A 20,104-nucleotide genomic window follows, 5' to 3' on the forward strand; every position below is an offset into this window, starting at 1 on the left:
CAGTAGATAGGACTGGGTGATCCATCCTATCCTCCAGTAGATAGGACTGGGTGATCCATCCTATCCTCCAGTAGATAGGACTGGGTGATCCATCTTATCCTCCAGTAGATAGGACTGGGTGATCCATCTTATCCTCCAGTAGATAGGACTGGGTGATCCATCTTATCCTCCAGTAGATAGGACTGTGTGATCCATCCTGTCCTCCAGTAGATAGGACTGTGTGATCCATCCTGACCTCCAGTAGATAGGACTGTGTGATCCATCCTATCCTCTAGTAGATAGGACTGGGTGATCCATCCTGTCCTCCAGTAGATAGGACTGGGTGATCCATCCTATCCTCCAGTAGATAGGACTGTGTGATCCATCCTATCCTCCAGTAGATAGGACTGTGTGATCCATCCTATCCTCCAGTAGATAGGACTGGGTGATCCATCTTATCCCCCAGTAGATAGGACTGTGTGATCCATCCTATCCTCCAATAGATAGGACTGTGTGATCCATCCTATCCTCCAGTAGATAGGACTGTGTGATCCATCCTATCCTCCAGTAGATAGGACTGTGTGATCCATCCTATCCTCCAGTAGATAGGACTGTGTGATTCATCCTATCCTCCAGTAGATAGGACTGTGTGATCCATCCTGTCCTCCAGTAGATAGGACTGGGTGATCCATCCTATCCTCCAGTAGATAGGACTGGGTGATCCATCCTATCCTCCAGTAGATAGGACTGGGTGATCCATATTATCCTCCAGTAGATAAGACTGTGTGATCCATCCTATCCTCCAGTAGATAGGACTGTGTGATCCATCCTATCCTCCAGTAGATATGACTGTGTGATCCATCCTATCCTCCAGTAGATAGGACTGTGTGATCCATCCTATCCTCCAGTAGATAGGACTGTGTGATCCATCCTATCCTCCAGTAGATAGGACTGTGTGATCCATCCTATCCTCCAGTAGATAGGACTGTGTGATCCATCCTATCCTCCAGTAGATAGGACTGTGTGATCCATCCTATCCTCCAGTAGATAGGACTGGGTGATCCATCCTATCCTCCAGTAGATAGGACTGTGTGATCCATCATATCCTCCAGTAGATAGGACTGTGTGATCCATCCTATCCTCCAGTAGATAGGACTGTGTGATCCATCCTATCCTCCAGTAGATAGGACTGGGTGATCCATCCTATCCTCCAGTAGATAGGACTGTGTGATCCATCCTATCCTCCAGTAGATAGGACTGGGTGATCCATCCTATCCTCCAGTAGATAGGACTGTGTGATCCATCATATCCTCCAGTAGATAGGACTGTGTGATCCATCCTATCCTCCAGTAGATAGGACTGGGTGATCCATCCTATCCTCCAGTAGATAGGACTGGGTGATCCATCCTATCCTCCAGTAGATAGGACTGTGTGATCCATCATATCCTCCAGTAGATAGGACTGTGTGATCCATCCTATCCTCCAGTAGATAGGACTGGGTGATCCATCCTATCCTCCAGTAGATAGGACTGTGTGATCCATCCTATCCTCCAGTAGATAGGACTGTGTGATCCATCCTATCCTCCAGTAGATAGGACTGTGTGATCCATCCTATCCTCCAGTAGATAGGACTGTGTGATCCATCGTATCCTCCAGTAGCATGTTGTGGTCCCGGATGTGTGTTGAGGTTGTTCAAAAGGAGAACGAGGCTATTTGATTTCATTGAAAAAATAACAGCATTGTTAACAGAAGGTTTGTTGGTTTCAGTTCAGTCTTTAACTGTGGTTCATGTTGTCGATTGTAACTAAAGTACAGTATGTCACTATGTGCTGTGTTTTACTCTCTCTCTCTCCCTCTCTCCCCTTTCCTCCCCCTCAATCCCCTCTCCCTCCCCCTTCTCTCCCCTTGCTCCTTCCCCTTCTCTCCCCCTCCCCTCTTTCCTCTCCCTCCCTCTCTCCTCTCCCTCCTCCCCCAGGTTTACTCCCTACGAGTGGTACAACCCTCACCCCTGCAACCCCTCATCAGAGTTGCTAGAGAATAATTTCACCTTACTCAATAGTTTCTGGTTCGGAGTGGGAGCTCTCATGCAGCAAGGTATTTAGGTTACAGGTCAACGTTAACACCCATCCTAGAGGCTGCTGGGACCACTGGGTTTATAGATACTGGGTCATGGGGCCACTGAGCCGGTCCTGTGGTCGGTACTGTGGGCCGGTAAACTCCTATTTCTACAGTAAAGACCCTACTGATACTGTAAACCCTGAACTGAGCCGTAACCTTTTAGTAACCTCCTGGTAACCTCTTGGTAACCTTTTAGTAACCTTCTGGTAACCTTCTAGTAACCTTTAGTAACCTTCTAGTAACCTTTAGTAACCTTTAGTAACCTTTTAGTAACCTTTAGTAACCTTTAGTAACCTTTTAGTAACCTTTTAGTAACATTTAGTAACCTTTTAGTAACCTTCTAGTAACCTTTAGTAACCTTTAGTAACCTTTTAGTAACCTTTAGTAACCTTTAGTAACCTTTAGTAACCTTTTAGTAACCTTCAGTAACCTTTTAGTAAGCTTTAGTAACCTTTAGTAACCTTTCAGTGACACCTACAGTTATAGTAGTACAACACCCTCCCCTCCCCTCCCTGCTCTCAACCAATCCAACATCTGAATAACATCATCATTTAGTCAATTAATAATCTAAACATAACTACATCTATAAATAATCGAAACAAAATTTAATCTATGAATAATGTAAATCTATAAATAATCTAAATATAACTAAATCTATAAATCTAAATATAACTAAATATATAAATAATTTAAATATAACTAATTATATTAATAATCTAAATTAATATATAAATAATCTAAATATAACTAAATCTATAAATAATCTAAATTAATATATTAATAATCTAAATATAACTAAATCTATAAATAATCTAAACATAACTAAATCTATAAATAATCTAAACATAACTAAATCTATAAATAATCTAAACATAACTAAATCTATAAATAATCTAAATATAACTAAATCTATAAATAATCTAAACATGACTAAATCTAAACATGACTAAATCTATAAATAATCTAAACATAACTAAATCTATAAATAATCTAAACATAACTAAATCTATAAATAATCTAAACATAACTAAATCTATAAATAATCTAAACATTACTAAATCTATAAATAATCTAAACATAACTAAATCTATAAATAATCTAAACATAACTAAATCTATAAATAATCTAAACATTACTAAATCTATAAATAATCTAAATATAACTAAATCTATAAATAATCTAAATATAACTAAATCTATAAATAATCTAAATATAACTAAATCTATAAATCTAAACATGACTAAATCTAAACATGACTAAATCTATAAATAATCTAAATATAACTAAATCTATAAATAATCTAAATTAATATATTAATAATCTAAATATAACTAAATCTATAAATCTAAATATAACTAAATCTATAAATAATCTAAATATAACTAAATCTATAAATCTAAACATGACTAAATCTAAACATGACTAAATCTATAAATAATCTAAACATGACTAAATCTAAACATGACTAAATCTATAAATAATCTAAACATAACTAAATCAATAAATAATTATTAGTCATTAAGATGTTTTTCTTGTGCTTTCATGTATTATTTTTCTATTTATTATCCCAGGAATTAAAAATGCACTATGCAGAATTGTAGCACCCCTTAATTACAGCTTCCTGTTTCATCCCTCAACCCTTCATAACAGCTTCCTGTTTCATCCCTCATCCCTCCATTACAGAATCCTATTTTAACCCTCAACCCTCCATTACAGAATCCTATTTTATCCCTCAACCCAATCCCTTAACTTCAACAAGGCTCTAGCAGGTTTTACAGTATATGCTAGGTGTGTGCGTGTGTTTGTGAGTGAGTGACTGCATGCATGTCTGATTCTCTGTGTGTGCGTCCGTCCGTGTGTATGTCACCTAGCTTTGTGTACCAGTGTGGAGTTTACGGTGGCCTCTAGCGGTCTGTGGGATGGTGTGTGATAGTACCTCTGCCTTGGATACATGGCAGTAAACCCCACCAGACTCCTCTCTGAAATACACTATTCATGTATTTTATTCTGGAAGCTCCGTAAAGGGTAACATGCTTAAAGAAGTGTACAAATGTTCTGGAGACATGGCAACCCGGAGGTAATGTTCTGGAGACATGGCAACCCGGAGGTAATGTTCTGGAGACATGCCTACTGTTCTGGAGACATGGCAACCCTGAGGTAATGTTCTGGAGACATGCCTACTGTTCTGGAGACATGGCAACCCTGAGGTAATGTTCTGGAGACATGCCTACTGTTCTGGAGACATGGCAACCCTGAGGTAATGTTCTGGAGACATGGCAACCCTGTGGTAATGTTCTGGAGACATGGTAACCCTGTGGTAATGTTCTGGGGACATGGTTACCCTGGGGTAATGTTCTGGGGACATGGTTACCCTGAGGTAATGTTCTGGGGACATGGTTACCCTGAGGTAATGTTCTGGAGACATGGTAACCCTGAGGTAATGTTCTGGGGACATGGTTACCCTGGGGTAATGTTCTGGAGACATGGTAACCCTGAGGTAATGTTCTGGAGACATGGTTACCCTGGGGTAATGTTCTGGGGACATGGTTACCCTGTGGTAATGTTCTGGAGACATGGTTACCCTGGGGTAATGTTCTGGAGACATGGTAATCCTGAGGTAATGTTCTGGAGACATGGTTACCCTGGGGTAATGTTCTGGAGACATGGTAACCCTGAGGTAATGTTCTGGGGAGATGGTTACCCTGGGGTAATGTTCTGGATACATGGTAATCCTGAGGTAATGTTCTGGAGACATGGTTACCCTGGGGTAATGTTCTGGAGACATGGTTACCCTGTGGTAATGTTCTGGAGACATGGTTACCCTGGGGTAATGTTCTGGAGACATGGTTACCCTGGGGTAATGTTCTGGGGACATGGTTACCCTGTGGTAATGTTCTGGAGACATGGTTACCCTGGGGTAATGTTCTGGAGACATGGTAATCCTGAGGTAATGTTCTGGAGACATGGTTACCCTGGGGTAATGTTCTGGAGACATGGTAACCCTGAGGTAATGTTCTGGGGAGATGGTTACCCTGGGGTAATGTTCTGGATACATGGTAACCCTGAGGTAATGTTCTGGGGAGATGGTAACCCTGGGGTAATGTGCAGGAGACATGGTAATCCTGAGGTAATGTTCTGGAGACATGGTTACCCTGGGGTAATGTTCTGGAGACATGGTAACCCTGAGGTAATGTTCTGGGGAGATGGTTACCCTGGGGTAATGTTCTGGATACATGGTAACCCTGAGGTAATGTTCTGGGGAGATGGTTACCCTGGGGTAATGTTCTGGATACATGGTAACCCTGAGGTAATGTTCTGGGGAGATGGTTACCCTGGGGTAATGTTCTGGAGACATGGTAATCCTGAGGTAATGTTCTGGAGACATGGTTACCCTGGGGTAATGTTCTGGAGACATGGTAACCCTGAGGTAATGTTCTGGGGAGATGGTTACCCTGGGGTAATGTTCTGGATACATGGTAACCCTGAGGTAATGTTCTGGGGAGATGGTAACCCTGGGGTAATGTGCAGGAGACATGGTAATCCTGAGGTAATGTTCTGGAGACATGGTTACCCTGGGGTAATGTTCTGGAGACATGGTAACCCTGAGGTAATGTTCTGGGGAGATGGTTACCCTGGGGTAATGTTCTGGATACATGGTAACCCTGAGGTAATGTTCTGGGGAGATGGTTACCCTGGGGTAATGTTCTGGATACATGGTAACCCTGGGGTAATGTTCTGGATACATGGTAACCCTGAGGTAATGTTCTGGAGACATGACAACCCTGAGGTAATGTTCTGGATACATGGTAACCCTGGGGTAATGTTCTGGATACATGGTAACCCTGGGGTAATGTTCTGGAGACATGACAACCCTGAGGTAATGTTCTGGATACATGGTAACCCTGGGGTAATGTTCTGGATACATGGTAACCCTGAGGTAATGTTCTGGAGACATGACAACCCTGAGGTAATGTGCAGGAGACATGGCAACCCTGGGGTAATGTTCTGGAGACATGGTTACCCTGGGGTAATGTTCTGGAGACATGGTCAACTTTTTTGTTTGTGTTTGTGGTGTGTTTGCCCATGTTTGTGTTGTTGTGGTCTCTGTGTATTTCTCTCTTTTGTTCTCTGTCTCTCTCTCCCTGCCCTCTCTCTCTCTCCCTGCCCTCTCTGTCTCTCTCTCTCTCTCTCTGTCTGTCTCCCTGCTCTCTCTGTCTCTCTCTCCCTGCCCTCTCTGTCTCTCTCTCTCTCTGTCTCTCTCTCCCTGCCCTCTATGTCTCTCTCTCCCTGCCCTCTCTGTCTCTCTCTCTCTCTCTGTCTCTCTCTCCCTGCCCTCTCTGTCTCTCTCTCTCTCTCTCTCCCTGCCCTCTATGTCTCTCTCTCCCTGCCCTCTCTGTCTCTCTCTCTCTCTCTCTATGTCTCTCTCTCCCTGCCCTCTCTGTCTCTCTCTCCCTGCCCTCTCTGTCTCTCTCTCTCTCTCTGTCTCTCTCTCCCTGCCCTCTATGTCTCTCTCTCCCTGCCCTCTATGTCTCTCTCTCCCTGCCCTCTCTGTCTCTCTCTCCCTGCCCTCTCTGTCTCTCTCTCTCTCTCTCTGTCTGTCTCTCCCTGCCCTCTGTCTCTCTCTGCCCTCTATGTCTCTCTCTCCCTGCCCTCTCTGTCTCTCTCTCCCTGCCCTCTCTGTCTCTCTCTCTCTCGCTCTCTGTCTGTCTCTCCCTGCCCTCTCTCTCTCTCTGTCTCTGTCTCTGTGTGAGGTTTCACTGTGGAACAGAAACAACTGTCATGGAATTGATAAACCTCTCTTGCACCATATCTACTTTTTACTCTTTTTGTTGTTGTTATGGTTGCTATTCTCACACTCTCTTCATCATAACTGAACTATTTTTAAAAAATATATATTTCACCTTTATTTAACCAGGTAGGCTAGTTGAGAACACCTTTATTTAACCAGGTAGGCCAGTTGAGAACACCTTTATTTAACCAGGTAGGCCAGTTGAGAACACCTTTATTTAACCAGGTAGGCTAGTTGAGAACACCTTTATTTAACCAGGTAGGCCAGTTGAGAACAAGTTTTCATTTACAACTGCGACCTGGCCAAGATAAAGCAAAGCAGTGTGAACAGACAACACAGAGTTACACATGCAGTAAACAATAAACAAGCCAATAACACAAACAAGTCAATGACACAGTAGAGAAAAGAAAGTCTATAGACAGTGTGTGCAAAAGGCATGAGGAGTTAGGCAATAAATAAGAGATAATAATTACAATTTAGCAGATTAACACTGGAGTGATAAACGAGCAGTTGACGATGTGCAGGTAGAGATACTGGTGTGCAAGCAGAAAATTAAATAAAGCAGAAAATTAGCAGAAAATTAAATTAAATAAAGACAATATGGGGATGAGGTAGGTAGATTGGGTGGGCTATTTACCGATAGACTATGTACAGCTGCAGTGATCGGTTAGCTGCTCAGATAGCTGATGTTTAAAGTTGGTGAGGGAGATAAAAGTCTCCAACTTCAGCAATTTTTGCAATTAGTTCCAGTCACTGGCAGCAGAGAACTGGAAGGAAAGGCGGCCAAATTAGGTGTTGGCTTTGGGGATGATCAGTGAGATATACCTGCTGTGTGCTACGGGTTGGTGTTGTTATCGTGACCAGTGAACTGAGATAAGGCAGAGCTTTACCTAGCATAGACTTATAGATGACCTGGAGCCAGTGGGTCTGGCGACGAATATGTAGCGAGGGCCAGCCGACGAGAGCATACAGGTCACAGTGGTGGGTGGTATATGGGGATTTGGTAACAAAATAGATGGCACAGTGATAGACTGCATCCAGTTTGCTGAGTAGAGTGTTGGAAGCTATTTTGTAGATGACATCGCGAAGTCGAGGATCGGTAGGATAGTCAGTTTTACGAGGGTAAGTTTGGCGGCGTGAGTGAAGAAGGCTTTGTTGCGAAATAGAAAGCCGATTCTAGATTTGATTTTGGATTGGAGATGTTTAATGTGAGTCTTGAAGGAGAGTTTACAGTCTAGCCAGACACCTAGGTATTTATAGTTGTCCACATATTCTAGGTCGGAACCGTCCAGGGTGGTGATGCTAGTCGGGCGGGCGGGTGCGGGCAGCGAACGGTTGAAAAACATGCATTTGGTTTTACTAGCGTTTAAGAGCAGTTGGAGGCCACGGAAGGAGTGTTTTATGGCATTGAAGCTCATTTGGAGGTTAGATGTCCAAGGACAGTGTCCAAGGAAGGGCCAGAAACATACAGAATGGTGTCGTCTGCGTAGAGGTGGATCAGGGAATCGCCCGCAGCAAGAGCGACATCATTGATATATACAGAGAAAAGAGTTGGCCCGAGAATTGAACCCTGTGGTACCCCCATAGAGACTGTCAGAGGTCTGGACAACAGGCCCTCCGATTTGACACACTGAACTCTGTCTGCGAAGTATTTGGTGAACCAGGCGAGGCAGTCATTTGAGAAACCAAGGCTATTGAGTCTGCCGATAAGAATACGGTGATTGACAAAGTCGAAAGCCTTGGCCAGGTTGATGAAGACGGCTGCACAGTAATGTCTTTTATCGATGGCGGTTATGATATCGTTTAGGACCTTGAGCGTGGCTGAGGTGCACCCGTGACCGGCTCGGAAACCAGATTGCATAGCAGAGAAGGTACGGTGGGATTCTAAATGGTCAGTGATCTGTTTATTAACTTGGCTTTCGAAGACTTTAGAAAGGCAGGGCAGGATGGATATAGGTCTGTAACAGTTTGGGGCCAGGGGGTCTCCCCCTTTGAAGAGGGTGATGACCGCGGCAGCTTTCCAATCTTTAGGGATCTCGGACGATATGACAGAGAGGTTGAACAGGCTGGTAATAGGGGTTTCAACAATGGAGGCGGATAGTTTTAGAAAGAGAGGGTCCAGATAGTCTAGCTGATTTGTACTGGAAGACAGTGGAGCCACATGACAAAGAACACCTGTTATTAGACTCTAGTGATATATAGACTGAGTTGTACAGAGACAGGTTGGTAGAAGAGAAGTCACACAACTCCGTAAGCAGAGATCAACGTTGCTGCTCAGCCCCACACACACACACACACACACACACACACACACACACACACACACACACACACACACACACACACACACACACACACACACACCTCCGTAAGCAGAGATAAACGTTGCTGCTCAGCCCCACACACACACACACACACACACACACACACACACACACACACACACACACACCTCCGTAAGCAGAGATTAACGTTGCTGCTCAGCCCCACACACACACACACACACACACACACACACACACCTTTCCGTAAACAGAGATTAACGTTGCTGCTCAGCCCCACACACACACACACACACACACACACCTTTCCGTAAACAGAGATTAACGTTGCTGCTCAGCCCCACACACACACACACACACCTTTCCGTAAACAGAGATGAACGTTACTGCTCAGCCCCACACACACACACACACACACACCTCTCCGTAAACAGAGATGAACGCTGCTGCTCAGCCCTCTTTGACAGCTTTATATTAATGTGATCTATCACAGCCCTCGGAGTCCCTCCCCTCTCCTCATCTCTCTCTGTAACACACAAGCACACACTCACACTTGTATAACTAACCTTGTAGAGACACACAATTCAGTCCCATTCAAAATCCTATTTTCCCTAACCTTATTAACCCAAAAATAACTAAACATAACCCTAGCTCCTAACCCTAATTCTAACCCTAGCTCCTAACCCTAATTCTAACCCTAGCTCCTAACCCTAATTCTAACCCTAGCTCCTAACCCTAATTCTAACCCTAGCTCCTAACCCTAGCTCCTAACCCTAGCTCCTAACCCTAGCTCCTAACCCTAGCTCCTAACCCTAGCTCCTAACCCTAATTCTAACCCTAGCTCCTAACCCTAATTCTAACCCTAGCTCCTAACCCTAGCTCCTAACCCTACCTCCTAACCCTAGCTCCTAACCCTAATTCTAACCCTAGCTCCTAACCCTAATTCTAATCCTAGCTCCTAACCCTAATTCTAATCCTAGCTCCTAACCCTAATTCTAACCCTAGCTCCTAACCCTAATTCTAACCCTAGCTCCTAACCCTAATTCTAACCCTAGCTCCTAACCCTAGCTCCTAACCCTAATTCTAACCCTAGCTCTTGACCTTGTGGGGACTAACAAAATTGTTTGTTTACTATTCTTAGTAAACAAACATAATTAAACACATACACACACACATACCGCTACACACATACACACATACACACACACATACCGCTACACACACACACACACCGCTTCACAAACAAACACACACACCCTCTCTCTTGTGACACACAACTCAAAAAACAGACAATCTCTCTCTCTCTCTCTATTTCTCTCTCTCTATTTCTCTCTCTCTCTCACACACCCACCCACCCACACCCACACACACACACACAGTGGTTGACATTCAGTCCATATCACTCAGACACACAGACCCCTTGCAGCTCCCCCACTCCACCCGTTCACCAGACTACAGTGAACTCCAACAGTACAGGGTTAGGGTTTGTTGTTCTTGTTTTGGCTCTGTACTCCAGTACTTTGGATTTGAAATGATACGATGACTATTAAGGTTAAAGGTATGATGTGTGTAATGGTGAGAGGTTAGCATGTCTGGGGGGTGTGATGTGTGTAATGGGGGTGTGATGTGTGTGTAATGGTGAGAGGTTAGCATGTCTTGGGGGTGTGATGTGTGTAATGGTGAGAGGTTAGCATGTCTTAGGGGTATGATGATGTGTAATGGTGAGAGGTTAGCATGTCTTAGGGGTTATGATATTTGTGCGTCAAATTGTCTTACTCATCATTCATTCAGACTCAATAACCATGTTAGCGTCCACATTACTGTAAAAGTGTTTAGAAACATATTCTATCCAAAATACATTATTTACCAGTCATTTCTATTGGCCACAGAATAATCAGAAACACAACCAGAACAAACAGCAAATGCATCAAACAAGTTTGTAGAGTCACCCACTTGATGTAGTCAAGTTAGGCTAGGCTAGGAATATGAGGCTAGGCTAGGCTAGGAATATGGGACTAGGCTAGGCTAGGCTAGAAATATGAGGCTAGGCTAGGAATATGAGGCTAGGCTAGGCTAGGAATATGAGGCTAGGCTAGGCTAGAAATATGAGGCTAGGCTAGGAATATGGGACTAGGCTAGGCTAGGCTAGGCTAGGAATATGGGACTAGGCTAGACTAGGCTAGGCTAGGAATATGAGGCTAGACTAGGCTAGGCTAGGAATATGAGGCTAGGCTAGGCTAGGCTAGGCTAGGAATATGAGGCTAGACTAGGCTAGGCTAGAAATATGAGGCTAGGCTAGGAATATGGGACTAGGCTAGGCTAGGCTAGGCTAGGAATATGGGACTAGGCTAGACTAGGCTAGGCTAGGAATATGAGGCTAGGCTAGGCTAGGAATATGGGACATTTTACTTACAGTTGAAGTCGGAAGTTTTACGTACACTTAGGTTGGAGTCATTAAAACTCAGTTTTCAACCACTCCACAAATGTATTGTTAACAAACTATAGTTTTGGCAAGTCGGTAAAGATATCTACTTTGTGCATGACACAAGTAATTTTTCCAACAATTGTTTACAGACAGATTATTTCACTTATAATTCACTGGATCACAATTCCAGTGGGTCAGAAGTTTACATACACTAAGTTGACTGTGCCTTTTAAACAGCTTGGAAAATTCCAGACAATTATGTCATGGCTTTAGAAGCTTCTGATAGGCTAATTGACATAATTTGAGTCAATTGGAGGTGTACCTGTGGATGTATTTCAAGGCATACCTTCAAACGCAGTGCCTCTTTGCTTGACATCATGGGAAAATCAAAATAAATCAGCCAAGATCTCAGGGGGAAAAAAGTAGACCTCCACAAGTCTGGTTCATCCTTGGGAGCAATTTCCAAATGCCTGAAGGTACCACATTCATCTGTACAAACAATAGTACGCAAGTATAAACACCATGGGACCACGTAGCCTTCATACCGCTCAGGAAGGAGACGCGTTCTGTCTCCTAGAGATGAACGTACATTGTTGCGAAAAATGCAAATCAATCCCAGAACAACAGCAAAGGACCGTGTGAAGATGCTGGAAGAAACAGGTACAAAAATATCTGTATCCACAGTAAAACGAGTCCTATATCGACATAACCTGAAAGGCCACGAAAGCACACCATGCGATTATTACACCATGCGATTATTACACCATGCGATTATTACCATGCGATTATCTGAGGACAGCGCCCCGCATACAAAAGCATGAACAAAAAAAATTCAACCAGGCAGGTGCGCCACGAAAGTCAGAAATAGTGATACAATAAATGCCTTACCTTTGAAGATCTTCTTCTGTTGGCACTCCAAAAGGTCCCAGTTACATCACAAATGGTCCTTTTGTTCGATAAAGTCCTTCTTTATATCCCCAAAAACTCAGTTTAGCTGCCGCGCTTCAGTCGATTATCCACCGGTTTCCCTCCATCAAAATCCATACAAAATGAATCCCAAACGTTACCGATAAACTTCTCCAAACAAGTCAAACAATGTTTATAATCAAACCTCAGGTACCCTAATACGTAAATAAATTATAAAATTTAAGACGGAGAATCGTTATTGTCTTTACCTAATTTTAGCTCATTTTGGCTAATTTTTCCAAAAACAAGCCTGAAACTCTAAAGACTGTTGACATCTAGTGGAAGCCCTAGGAACTGCAATCTGGGAGGTTTTCGCCTCAAAATAAACATGACAGGCATTGGAAACACTGGTAGGCTGTCTGGATGGTTTGTCCTCGGGTTTTCACCTGCCATATCAGTTTTGTTAAACTCACAGATTTTTAACAGTTTTAGAAACTTTAGAGTGTTTTCTATCCAAATCTACCAATTATATGCATATCCTAGCTTCTGGGCCTGAGTAACCGGCAGTTTACTTTGGGCATACTTTTCATCCAAAATTCAGAATACTGCCCCCTACTCTAGAAAGGTTAACTAAACCATAAACGTCAAAATACTGCCCCCTAGCCCAAAGAGGTTAAGGACAACAAAGTCAAGGTATTGGAGTGGCCATCACAGGATTAAATAAAACAGGGAATTTTTACTAGGATTAAATGTCAGGAATTGTGAAAAACTGAGTTTAAATGTATTTGACTAAGGTGTCTGTAAAAACTTCCCACTTCAATTGTAACTTTTGATTACTTGAATACCCATATAAGTGAATTTAACCCAAGATATGTACAAAAAAGTGCTGTAATTTCAATGAAAATAACCTCAAATTAAAGCTGACAGTCTGCACTTTAACTTCATAGTGTAACGGTTTTCTTTATGAGAAGGAGAGTCGGACCAAAATGCGGCGTGTAGATTACGATCCATGTTTATTGTGACTATAGCAACACGAATCTAAATACAAACAGTGCAAAATAATAAACGTAAATGAAAACCGAAACAGCCTAAACTGGTGCAAACTAACACTAAGGACATCATGATACTAAGGACATCATGATACTAAGGACAGGAACAATCACCCACAAACACACAGTGACACCCAGGCTACCTAAATATGGTTCCCAATCAGAGACAATGACTAACACCTGCCTCTGATTGAGAACCATATCAGGCCAGACATAGAAATAGACAAACAAGACATCCAACATAGAATTCCCACCCAGTTCACGTCCTGACCAACACTAAAACAAGGAAAACACACACGAATGATGGTCAGAACGTGACACATAGTCACTTAAAATCCATAGCGCCTGGAGTACAGAGCCAAAAACAACAAACGATGTGTCACTGTATATGATTACAACTCACCTCTTTATAGAAGTGGAGAGTCAACAGGTTTTATGAGTTGCTGTATCCACAGTTTTCATTTCACACCTCTCACTGTGTGTGTGTGTGTGTGTGTGTGTGTGTGTGTGTGTGTGTGTGTGTGTGTGTGTGTGTGTGTGTGTGTGTGTGTGTGTGTGTGTGTGTGTGTGAGTTGTGCTTAATTCAGAATTTTTGGAATTGACTCCCGTTAAATTAAAATGTAATTGACCACACCCCACAGGATGTAATGTTTGAGTGACAGGAAATATAATTTGAATTCAGTGCAATCAAAGATTATGGATATGCTGACAAGATACTTGTCTCTCCGCCCCTAACAATGGGAGTCGTCCACAAAGCGACATGGCGGACTGTCTAACTCCCGACCATCCCGTCTTTGGATTGGTGGATACATTTTGAATATTTGAATGTTGACATCAACCGCCTGTATTCATTGGAGAGAGATGCTATGCTGCTAGCCTCATGTCATGAATATGCATAGCGATCTCGAGACAACGCAAAGATGCCAGGATGTCACCTGTTCTACTTATCAGTAAACCTATATTCCAGAAAAATCTGACAGGTCAATGTACAGTATGTATATAACAACATGTTTGATGTTTTAGGTACAAGATGTACTGTATATTTGTATAGACTACAACGTAAAATACAATAGAAGAGGCATTTGAATTTCATTGAATTCCATTTCCTTTCTTTCAAATTGCATTCTCAATTAAATTCTGAATTGAACACAACCCTGGTGTGTGTGTGTGTGTGTGTGTGTGTGTGTGTGTGTGTGTGTGTGTGTGTGTGTGTGTGTGTGTGTGTGTGTGTGTGTGTGTGTGTGTGTGTGTGTTTGTACCTAGCTTCTCTGCATATGGTCGCTCTCTTTTTTGTTGTCTTTTCTCCTCTCTCTCTCTCTCAGTCTCTCTCTCTCTGTCTCTCTCTCTGTCTCTGTCTCTCTCTCTCTCTCTCTCAGTCTATCTCTCTCAGTCTCTCTCTCTGTCTCTGTCTCTCTATCTGTCTCTCTCTCTCTCTCTGTCTCTCTCTCTGTCTCTGTCTCTCTCTCTCCCTCTGTCTCTCTCTCTCTCTCTCTCTCTCTCCCTCTGTCTCTCTCTCTCTCTCCCTCTGTCTCTCTCTCTCCCTCTCTCTCTCTCTCTCTCTCTCTCTCTCTCTCCTTCTGTCTCTCTCTCTCCCTCTGTCTCTCTCTCTCTCTGTCTCTCTCTCTCTATGTATCTCTCTCTCTCTCTCTGTCTCTCTCTCTCTCTCCCTCTCCTTCTCTCTCTCTCTCTCTGTCTCTCTCTCTCCCTCTCCTTCTCCCTCTCTCTCTCCCTCCTTCCCTCCTTATCCATCTTCCTCTCTCTCCTTCACTTCCCACTCTCTCTCTTCCTCTCCTTCCCTCCCTCTCTCTCATTCTCCTTCCCCTGCCCTCTCCTTCCCTCTCTCTCTCTCTCTCTCTCTCTCTCTCTCTTTCGCTCCCTCTTCTTCCCTTCCTCTCCTTCCCTCCCTATCCTTCCTTCCCTCCCTCCCTCTCTCTCTCTCCCTCTCCTTCCCTCCCTGTCCCTATAACCATCTCCCCCCGCCTGCTGTCTCTACCCAGGGTCAGAGTTGATGCCTAAGGCCTACTCCACCCGTATAGTAGGAGGTATCTGGTGGTTCTTCACCCTGATCATCATCTCCTCCTACACGGCCAACCTGGCTGCCTTCCTCACCGTGGAGAGGATGGACGCCCCCATCGACTCGGCTGACGACCTGGCTAAACAGACCCGTATAGAATACGGATCAGTCAGGGACGGGTCCACCATGACCTTCTTCAAGGTGAGTGTGTGTGTGTGTGTGTGTGTGTGTGTGTTTTAAATAGGGGGGGGGGGGGGGGGCTGTAGGTGTGTTTGTGTGGAGAGAATGGACGCTCTGATAGACTCCACTGATGGCTAAACAGACCCGTATAGAATACAGCTTGCTCAGGAAAGGGTCCACCTTCTTCAAGGTGAGAAAGAGAGACTTACATTTTTTTTGCTCTTGTTACCCTTCTTTAATTGTTTATGGAGGAACTTTTTAGTTTTAACCAGAGATTTAGAGTGACATACTGGCCACACGCATAGAGCCGTGTATTAGTTCACTGTGTGCGACCGGTCTCCCTCTGTTAGTTTACCAATAATATTCCCAGTTTTACTTTTAGATTTTTATTTATTTAATTTAATTTAATTTCACCTTTATTTAAATCTGGTTGAGCCGGTTGAGAAGAAGTTGTCATTTACAATCTGGCCAAGATAAAGCAAAGCAGTTGTTACGACACAAAACAATAAACACAGAGTTAATAAATAAACAAACGCACAGACATAAAACACAATAGAAAAATCTATGTACGGTGTGTGCAAATGTAGTAAGGTTAGGCAATAAAATAGGCCATAGTGGCGAAGTAATTACATTTTAGCAATTAACACTAGAGTGATAGATGTGCAGATGATGAATGTGCAAGTAGAGATACTGGGGTGGCAAAGAGCAACAAACAAACAAACAAACAAAAAATATGGGGATGAGGTAGTTGGGTGGGCTATTTACAGATGGGCTGTGTACAGGTACAGTGATCGGTAAGCTGCTCTGACTGCTGGTGTTTAAATTAGATTAAAGGCCCCATCTCTGCATCTCTCTGTAGTTTCTACCTCAACCCAACCCTACTGTGTTCTCTTATTCAATACCTCATCTGTCCCGCACAGTCCTCCTAGTTTTCTACCTCAAAAAATATCGTTTGATTTACCAAAACATCACCCGTGATATTTGTACGCTATTAAAATGCTCGTCATTTTCTCTCATCTCTCTAACTATCGGGGAGAACAAGCTGAGTGGGCGGGGAGTTTATATTCATGAACTCGTTTTTGACTGACAGCTTTTTTTTTTTTTTTTTTTTTTTTTTTTTTTTTTTTGAAAAAGATCCTTGTGGTGGTTGCCAGGTAACAAGGTAAACAATGAGTCACGTGTCATTCTGAGTCTCAACCCATTTTTTTTTCTCTCTGACAAATGCTCTCATGGTCAACAGAGCTAATCATGGAACTGTTGTCTATCAGACAAACAGCAGAAATACACCATTTAAATGATATTGTTTTGTAGCAAGAATACAGAATACACTTCTTCATCCAAATGAGTAAAGCCTGAGTCACCTGAGAAGGTTAGACATAAGGGAATGTACAAGTATACAATACTGTGTACTGGAACGAATCCAAGTGTTTGTGACACAGGGAGACTAGCAGCTTTATAATCAAATCTATGTACCAGCTACCGTCATTGTTTAAACTTTGGTCACCTTACTTTGTGAACTGGTTTCATACAAATATCATCCAATTTGATGAAAAAACATGATTTTTCACCGTTTCAGGACCTTTGACCTATTCCACGATGTTCTGTTATCTTCACACCTCATCCAGCCTTGTTTCAGGGGAACAGTGGGTTAAACTGCCTTGTTTCAGGGGAACAGTGGGTTAACTGCCTTGTTTCAGGGGAACAGTGGGTTAACTGCCTTGTTTCAGGGGAACAGTGGGTTAACTGCCTTGTTCAGGGGAACAGTGGGTTAAACTGCCTTGTTCAGGGGAACAGTGGGTTAACTGCCTTGTTCAGGGGAACAGTGGGTTAACTGCCTTGTTCAGGGGAACAGTGGGTTAACTGCCTTGTTCAGGGGAACAGTGGGTTAACTGCCTTGTTTCAGGGGAACAGTGGGTTAAACTGCCTTGTTCAGGGGAACAGTGGGTTAACTGCCTTGTTCAGGGGAACAGTGGGTTAAACTGCCCTGTTCAGGGGAACAGTGGGTTAACTGCCTTGTTCAGGGGAACAGTGGGGTTAACTGCCTTGTTCAGGGGAACAGTGGGTTAACTGCCTTGTTTCAGGGGAACAGTGAGTTAACTGCCTTGTTTCAGGGGAACAGTGGGTTAACTGCCTTGTTCAGGGGAACAGTGGGTTAACTGCCTTGTTTCAGGGGAACAGTGGGTTAACTGCCTTGTTTCAGGGGAACAGTGGGTTAACTGCCTTGTTCAGGGGAACAGTGGGTTAACTGCCTTGTTCAGGGGAACAGTGGGTTAACTGCCTTGTTTCAGGGGAACAGTGGGTTAACTGCCTTGTTCAGGGGAACAGTGGGTTAACTGCCTTGTTTCAGGGGAACAGTGGGTTAACTGCCTTGTTTCAGGGGAACAGTGGGTTAACTGCCTTGTTTCAGGGGAACAGTGGGTTAACTGCCTTGTTCAGGGGAACAGTGGGTTAACTGCCTTGTTCAGGGGAACAGTGGGTTAACTGCCTTGTTCAGGGGAACAGTGGGTTAACTGTCTTGTTCAGGGGAACAGTGGGTTAACTGCCTTGTTCAGGGGAACAGTGGGTTAACTGCCTTGTTCAGGGGAACAGTGGGTTAACTGCCTTGTTTCAGGGGAACAGTGAGTTAACTGCCTTGTTTCAGGGGAACAGTGGGTTAACTGCCCTGTTCAGGGGAACAGTGGGTTAACTGCCTTGTTTCAGGGGAACAGTGGGTTAACTGCCTTGTTTCAGGGGAACAGTGGGTTAACTGCCTTGTTCAGGGGAACAGTGGGTTAACTGCCTTGTTCAGGGGAACAGTGGGTTAACTGCCTTGTTTCAGGGGAACAGTGGGTTAACTGCCTTGTTCAGGGGAACAGTGGGTTAACTGCCTTGTTTCAGGGGAACAGTGGGTTAACTGCCTTGTTTCAGGGGAACAGTGGGTTAACTGCCTTGTTCAGGGGAACAGTGGGTTAACTGCCTTGTTTCAGGGGAACAGTGGGTTAACTGCCTTGTTTCAGGGGAACAGTGGGTTAACTGCCTTGTTCAGGGGAACAGTGGGTTAAACTGCCTTGTTCAGGGGAACAGTGGGTTAACTGCCTTGTTCAGGGGAACAGTGGGTTAACTGCCTCGTTCAGGGGGCAGAACGACATATTTTTTTATCTTAGTCAGCTCGGAGAATCAATCTAGCAATATTCGATCTAGCAACCTTATTCCGGTATACAGTGAGTATACCAAACATTAAGAACACCATCCTAATATTGAGTTGCACCCCTCATACACCCCCCACCACCCCCTTTAGCCCTCAGAACAGCCTCAATTTGTCGGGGACATGGACTCTACAAGGTGTCTAAAGCGTTCCACAGGGATGCTGGTCCATGTTGACTCCAATGCTTCCCACAGTTGTGACAAGTTGGTTGGATGTCCTTTTGGTGGTGGACCATCCTGTTGCTTTCCTTATTGTTACTTAAAACAACAACATACACTGAGTCTACAAAACATTACGGACACACAGACTAATATTGAGTTGCACTTTTGGCCTTCAGAACAGACTCAATTCATCAGTGTTATTAACCTGCAAAATTGTAATTATTCGCCTACTTCCTCATGCCTTTTGCACACATTGTATATAGACTCTCTTTTTTTTCTACTGTGTTATTGACTTGTTAATTGTTTACTCCATGTGTAACTTTGTGTAGTCTGTTCACACTGCTATGCTTTATCTTGGCCAGGTCGCAGTTGTAAATGAGAACTTGTTCTCAACTAGCCTACCTGGTTAAATAAAGGTGTTCTCAACTAGCCTACCTGGTTAAATAAAGGTGTTCTCAACTGGCCTACCTGGTTAAATAAAGGTGTTCTCAACTGGCCTACCTGGTTAAATAAAGGTGTTCTCAACTGGCCTACCTGGTTAAATAAAGGTGTTCTCAACTTGCCTACCTGGTTAAATAAAGGTGTTCTCAACTGGCCTACCTGGTTAAATAAAGGTGAAATAAAAATAAAATAAAATCAGGGCATGGACTCTAAACAGAAAGCATTCCACAGGGATGTTGGTTCATGTTGACTCCAATGCTTCCCACAGGGATGTTGGTTCATGTTGACTCCAATGCTTCCCACAGTTGTGTCAAGTTGGCTGGATGTCCTTTTGGGTGTTGGACCATTCTAGATACACACGGGAAACTGTTGAGTGTGAAAAACCCGGCAGCGTTACAGTTCGTGACTCAAACCGGTTCGCCTGGCACCTACCAACATACCCTGTTTAAAGGCACTTAAATCTGTTGTCTTGCTCGTTCACCCTCTGAATGGCACACATACACAATCCATGTCTCAATTGTCTCAGGGCTTAAAACTACTTCTTTAACCCGTCTCCTCCCTTTCATCTACACTGAT

General features: G+C 43.5%; 1 protein-coding gene across 4 annotated transcripts in view; it reads left to right on the plus strand.

Annotated features, from left to right (window-relative positions):
• grik1a (glutamate receptor, ionotropic, kainate 1a) overlaps nt 1–20,104 on the plus strand; it is a 92,964-nt gene that overhangs the window by 58,770 nt on the left and 14,090 nt on the right. For all 4 annotated transcript variants that reach the window (XR_005040398.1, XM_036967581.1, XM_036967580.1 and 1 more), the window contains 2 exons: nt 1,955–2,073; nt 15,546–15,763. Coding sequence is in view for 3 of the 4 variants with exons in the window: in XM_036967581.1 (XP_036823476.1) it covers nt 1,955–2,073; nt 15,546–15,763 (337 nt within the window). In the remaining variant the exon portion in view is untranslated. The remainder of the gene's footprint in view (nt 1–1,954; nt 2,074–15,545; nt 15,764–20,104) is intronic.

Source organism: Oncorhynchus mykiss, chromosome Y, assembly GCF_013265735.2.
Source record: "Oncorhynchus mykiss isolate Arlee chromosome Y, USDA_OmykA_1.1, whole genome shotgun sequence".
NCBI classification, from domain to species: Eukaryota; Metazoa; Chordata; class Actinopteri; order Salmoniformes; family Salmonidae; genus Oncorhynchus; species Oncorhynchus mykiss.